At 31.3% G+C, this 6,046-nt stretch overlaps 2 protein-coding genes across 2 annotated transcripts; one reads left to right on the forward strand and one right to left on the reverse strand.

Moving 5' to 3' along the window:
• Positions 1-18: 18 nt before the first annotated feature.
• On the reverse strand, positions 19-1,066 carry LOC123720538 (nucleolar protein 16). The gene is made up of 3 exons (XM_045677192.1): positions 857-1,066; positions 509-766; positions 19-417 (listed from the first exon to the last, which is right to left on the reverse strand). Exons 1-3 carry the CDS (start codon positions 952-954, stop codon positions 162-164), a joined length of 612 nt encoding a protein of 203 aa, XP_045533148.1. The 5' UTR covers positions 955-1,066; the 3' UTR covers positions 19-161.
• A 2,755-nt stretch (positions 1,067-3,821) lies between these two features.
• Positions 3,822-6,046, forward strand: LOC123720883 (testis-expressed protein 10 homolog). Its single transcript, XM_045677709.1, has 2 exons — positions 3,822-4,336; positions 4,445-6,046. The coding sequence occupies exons 1-2, from the start codon at positions 3,971-3,973 to the stop codon at positions 6,011-6,013; spliced, it is 1,935 nt and encodes a 644-aa protein (XP_045533665.1). The 5' UTR covers positions 3,822-3,970; the 3' UTR covers positions 6,014-6,046.

The following is a 6,046-nucleotide window of genomic DNA, read 5'->3' on the forward strand; positions in this document are numbered from 1 at the left end:
TACTATAGTCAATACATATTTTGAATATTCATGGCTGAACATTTTTTACTACAACATTGTTATTTCAGTCAACATGACAGTAAAAGTATAGGTTGTACCACGTTGACTATACATGCAAACATTTTCACATCTGGTTCCTATTTTATTTTCATAAGTTAAAATTAATCACTATCATCCATTATTAAAGCTTTTGCCTGTTCTTTTAATTCGTCTTCATTTTCTTCTTTATCTAATAAACCTCTTGCTTTTAAATATTCACCATATTGTTGTGGTATACCCATGAATGTTTTAATTTTTGCTCTTAGCTGTTTCCATGTTTCCTGGTAATAATTTTTCTTGTCTTTGGCCATTGCTTTGTAATCATGACCATATTTATCAAGTAAATAAGTAATAAATTCTACTTGACCTTTTGGTAATCTGAAATAAAGAACAGATAATATCCTTTCATTAAAAATCAACATTTCAATTTTAAAAGAGAATAAGTAATAATTATTGCTAACAAACTAACTTAAATCTTCTTTCCCTAGGAGCATGTGCTTCTTGTTCCAGCTTTTCAACAACAGCCATCTTACGGGGTTTTGATTTTACTACTTTGGGCTCTTCAGATTCCAACTCATCAGGATCCACAATTTTTTTGGCTATTTTTAATTGTTCTTCTTTGTAACTGGGTATTTTTATAGCTTTGTTTGGATCATTTACAAGTCCCATGTCTCGCAAATTACGAAAAGTTGATCTATTATTATTCCATGCTTCTTTCAAAGCTTTACTATAATATTAAGAGTCATATAATTAATATTTACTACAATAACTACAGCTAATAAAAACACGTAAATAACAACCACGTGTTACTACTTACCAATTCACTGTGCCTGTACTTTTTTGCCTAAGATGCATTCGTTTTCGATTTAACTTATGAAGATATTTTTTCTTTCTATGTTGCTTTTTTATTTTCATTTTGTGAGATTGACTTTTTTCCAAAAACACTTAAATGTTATATTTAAAGTTTTTTCTTGTTAATTGATAATGTTATTGAATCACTTGGAAATACAGATTGTGAATAGGTTTGAAAATTGAAATCAGGTTTTGACATAAGACGTAAGTCATAGATAGCCACAGACTGAGTTATAAAACTTTAGAAGTATATTTTTTGGTTTTGTATTAAATTAAACATCTATCTACGGTTTTTACTGTATTAAAAAAGGAATTGTTTAAACAAATTCTTCAATACTTTTTAATAGAAATAATTTAATAAATAATTTAAAAAAATAATAACCTTTAATGCCTGATGGATTTGTTTAGTCGAGAAAACGCATGTGGCTTGGAATAAATGAAGAAGGTGGTTTCAAGAATCAACCAGTAGGGAAGGGCCAGAGATTGACCGTGTGTCATACTAGTTCTGGAAAGACTGGCTTTGTGCCGGAGGCAAAATTTATTTTCAAAGCTCCTAAGGCTAAGGACACCGACTACCATAATCATATTAATCGTGATACATATATGGCATGGTTTTCTGATTTATTAAATGTTCTTGAACCTCGAACCGTAAGTAATAGCATCCATAATACCAGCTACCACTCCATGCAACTAGAATTGATACGTTATATACAAAGTAAAGTGACATTCAGGAATGGCTGACAAAGAAGAACATTCCTTTCTCAAAGAATATGTCTTAGATTAGCTGGCATATGGAAGGGGTCACGAAGTGATAACACTGCCTCCATATCACTGTCAATATAACTCCATCGAACTCATCTGGGCTCAAGTCAAAGAGAAAAAGAAAATTATACATTTAGCATTGCTGATGTTGAAATTCTTCTTCACAATGCTTTTGATAATGTTACTCAAGAAGATTGGGCCAAATGTGTCCATGGCGAGGAGCTCCAGGATAAGGACTAAAGGAATGAAGTCCTCAAGCTAAGCCCAAGCTCAAGGTACTTACATTAATATCTGGAATGTAATTCTTAGTTCATTATTCTTGTTAAAAAAAATTTAATACTTTCAAATTACATAAACCCGTATTATGTTTTAAAGCTTACGATTTCCACTGAAATGCAAACATTCACTGTTTTAAGTACGTTTATTATCTACACATTTACATAACAATTATTACTATACAACTATGTGTGTTTATGCATGTTAAATGATATGAAAAAATTGCTAAGATTACGATAAGAAGAGAATTGATACTATATAGCGTTATATGAAATGTCCAGCATATTTATTTTTAACTTTTTTCGTAACAGATTTCTATTTCGGAAGAAGTAAAAAAAGCAGAAATCAGCATTGTAGCTACCTTAGTGGAACATAATATTCCTTTTCGCGTAAAGGATCACGTAAGTGAAGTTATTTCAAGGGCATTTTACGACTCTGAAATCGCAAAACGCTTTTCCTGTAGAAGAACCAAATCTGCCGCAATTGCCTACAACGTCTTAGGCAATAATTGAGAGAAGCCCAGTATTTTCGCTCTTTACCGACGAAAGCACAGTTGTCAGTACTACCTAGGTACTGGCAGAAGCAATAAAGTACCGCTCAGAAAACCTGCAATCTCCACAAACAAAATTTTTGTGTATGGTCGATATAAAAGGTGATACTGCGCAGTATTTGTTTCATAGTTTAACATGTTCCTTATCTGAAAGAAACCTTAACATAGCCAATTTAATAGGGTTCACTGCTGATACAATAAATGTTATGTTTGGCGAAAGGAATAGTGTGGTATCTAAAATTAGGGAAGTCAACCCAAACAGCATTTTTTTTAATGTATTTGCCACTCAACAAATCATTCAGTAAGTTATGCATGCAAAAAATTACCTCGTTCTATAGAGTTGTTTGTCAAAGATGTGTATTCATACTTCTCTCACAGTAGCCAACGACAAAGAGAGTTTGCCGAATTTCAAAATTTTACTGACACTCCAACTCACCATATGCTTCGTCATTATGATATCAGGTGGCTTTCTCCACATCAATGCATTCACCGAATTATAGAGCAGTGGTCAGTATTAGATTTCTATTTTCATAATGAATGTTTAGGCAATAAGAATGCAAATGTTAAGTGTCAATTTATATTTGATCACCTTAACAGCGGTGAAACAAAACTTTATGTTTACTTTTTAGATTTTATATTACCCATAACTACAAAATTTAACGTTATTTTTCAAAGTGATCAGACCCCTATTTGTAAAATTGAAACAGACATACAAAACATGATGAGTTCCATTTTAAGTTGCTTTATGAAGGCACATTATATAAAAACTACTTCGCTTCAGTCAATAGATCCAAGTTCAAGAATGCATTTCCTTCCTATACAAAACATGTACCTGAGCACAAACGTAGCAAAGACATTGGAATTATTAAAAGATGATGTTCGAATGAGATCTAAAATTGAGGAGTTCTTTTAAGATGTCAATCATTTTTGATCGAGTTGAGTAAATCGATTTAATAATAAGAATCTTGCGGAAATAAAGCATGGAAAAGAGGGGCTACGACAGTTGGAAAGAGGATGTAGCAGATTTGATCCTGACAGAAGTAAGATCAAGTTAATTGACTCAAAACAGCTTTATGACAATGTTACCCAACATAAAGACGAAATAACATAAAATCTTAAGTTTCATTTGATTATTATTTTTAAAAATAATATTTTTACTAAGAAATAAATTTAAAAAACATGGTTTCTTTAATTAATCTTTGTTACTTTTTTTATCTTATCGGTAATTGAAGAAAACATTCATGTTTTACGTTGTAACACGACAGCAAAAATATATAATAGATTTCTGGTATTTTTCCGTTCCTTTCGGTAGAATTCAGTAGTTTTTAACCTGCACAAGCAGTAGATTCGTCAAATAAAATCTGGTCACACTGGCAGTACGGTATAAACATGCTAAATATGTTAACCTGAAACCTCACATAGTTCTTAAAGTTAAGTAACTAGTCAGTGTAGAAAATAACAAATTCAAAAATAAAACATATCAATTTCATAATGCATAAAACTGGAGCAACGCGGCATAAAAAGTTTCTTAAAGCCGAAAAGTCAAAAACTAAACTCAAGGGTAAAAAGGATCCTGAATTACCTAAAGGAACTAATGTTACGAAAACCAATTTTAAAGTTAAGAAAATTGTGATCAAGGAACAGCTTAAAAAGCATGTTCAGTCAGAAGCATTGTCTACGAGAAAGCTTAATGTTAAAGAATTGTTATCGAGACTTAACCATTTTAATGCCACCTCAAGAACTGACGCTTTAGACGGTTTAAAGGAAATCATAAGTTCTAACCCAGAAATACTTGAACAAAGTTTAGGACCAGTGATACAGGGTGTTAGCTCCTTGATACTTAATGTAGAAAAAGCTGTAAGTAAAATAACTACTATAGGATTTATTTTTGCTATAGTCTAGTTATTTGAGTGACAATTCTTCAAAGTATCTGCTGATATAAAAAACTATTTATTTTTATTACAGGTGAGACATTCAGCCTTAAAAGTAATACATTTGGTATTGTCAAATGTTATAACAGAAAAGATTGAACCATTTTTTGATATAATGTCTACTTATTTAAGAAGTGCCATGACTCACATTGATAGTAGAATACAGGAAGACTCTCTGCTATTCCTTGACATACTACTACTTTGTGCACCTGATAAAGCTGCACAAGATTTTCATAAAATCATTCCCAATTTCTTGGATATGATTTCCAAATTGCGCACAGACGCAAAACCGGGAAGAACATTGACTGTCAACCTCAACAGTCAAATAACCAGTGTTAAGTGGCGGGTTAAGGTTTTAAATCGCCTTAAAGACTTCCTCCAAAAGTTTGCAGAGTATAATCACATTTTTAAACTAGAGAAAGCAAATCAGACCAAGATACAGACATTTAATAAAGATGGGCCAAACTATTATCCCTTGTTTAATCCAATTCACATATCTCCATGTGTGGTATCTTGTTTTTCTACAAAGACATCTGAAAATGTGCTTCAAATTGATGAAATTGAAAAGTTCAGGGAATATGTGGAAACATTAATGCCCTTGTTATTTGAAACATGGCTTGAAGCAAGTCCTAACTTGAAATCAGATAGAAATATGGAAACTGTTGTTAGTGAAGATGCAGCACTTTTAATGAAACATTTACTTGAAGTGATCACAACAATATGGGACATTGTCAAGTATTATAATGAAAAAGCACCAAGTTCAAAAATAAAGAATTTGTTTTGTCTAAAGTACAAGTCTCTGTTTACTCAAAATATTTGTAACTCCTTTCCTTATGTGACCAATGTTCGCTCAAAGCAGACTAAGAATGCAGATAATACTGAAGATATTATAACAGATCCAAAATTAGTAACAGAAAATCTACAAATATGTTATCTATTTATCATATTGAATCCTCATATAAATATAAAACATGAAGGAAAAACCATTACTTCTGTGTTGCACTATATTGAAAAAATGTTTGGTAAGTCTAATGAAAATATTAACAATAGAATGTTAAAGATTTTGCATACAATTTTCTCTAAAGAAGTAACAGGTTGGACAAAGAACACAACTGTCATGGATACCTTATTCCAAAAAATTATTTCTTTTTATTTACAAAATGAAGGAACAGATGTATTTAAGCAACAGATATTTAGTTTGCTTTGTCAAATTGCCCTTAATGATAAATTGTCTCATTTACATTCTAATGTCTTGTATGAGCAGTGGTTGAAAAATTTGCCCAACATCCTTCTTGGTGACTCGATATCAGGACAAACCGTTGATATTCTTCACAAGTTTGCTGTTACGAAAAATAATCTTTTTAATTCTGTACTTAAACCAAAATTATTAAGTATTATTGGAAATCTACCTATAATTATAATCAAAGATTGTACATCAAACGGTGATTATCACAAGATGTTATCTCTCTTGTACTGGATAAACCCATGGGATACTGAATCACTGAATTTACTTGAAAACCAGTTGATGCAAAGTCAATACAGAGGTGACCATGGAAAATATATATTTGATACTTTAAGATTAAAAAGTGGAGGAATATTGTAATGTATCATTGTTAAATAAAAGATGAAAGTTTTA

This window comes from Pieris brassicae, chromosome 2, assembly GCF_905147105.1.
Source record: "Pieris brassicae chromosome 2, ilPieBrab1.1, whole genome shotgun sequence".
Taxonomy (NCBI): Eukaryota; Metazoa; Arthropoda; class Insecta; order Lepidoptera; family Pieridae; genus Pieris; species Pieris brassicae.

What these genes read in the sequence shown, in the direction of transcription:
- LOC123720883 (XM_045677709.1), top strand. Translation starts at nt 3,971, where the DNA reads ATGCATAAAACTGGAGCAACGCGGCATAAAAAGTTTCTTAAAGCCGAA. An exon ending in TACTTAATGTAGAAAAAGCT is followed by an intron (nt 4,337 to 4,444) that starts GTAAGTAAAATA and finishes TTTTTATTACAG; the next exon opens with GTGAGACATTCAGCCTTAAA.
- LOC123720538 (XM_045677192.1), bottom strand. Translation starts at nt 954, where the DNA reads ATGAAAATAAAAAAGCAACATAGAAAGAAAAAATATCTTCATAAGTTA. An exon ending in AGTACAGGCACAGTGAATTG is followed by an intron (nt 767 to 856) that starts GTAAGTAGTAAC and finishes TTAATATTATAG; the next exon opens with TAAAGCTTTGAAAGAAGCAT. An exon ending in CCTAGGGAAAGAAGATTTAA is followed by an intron (nt 418 to 508) that starts GTTAGTTTGTTA and finishes TCTTTATTTCAG; the next exon opens with ATTACCAAAAGGTCAAGTAG.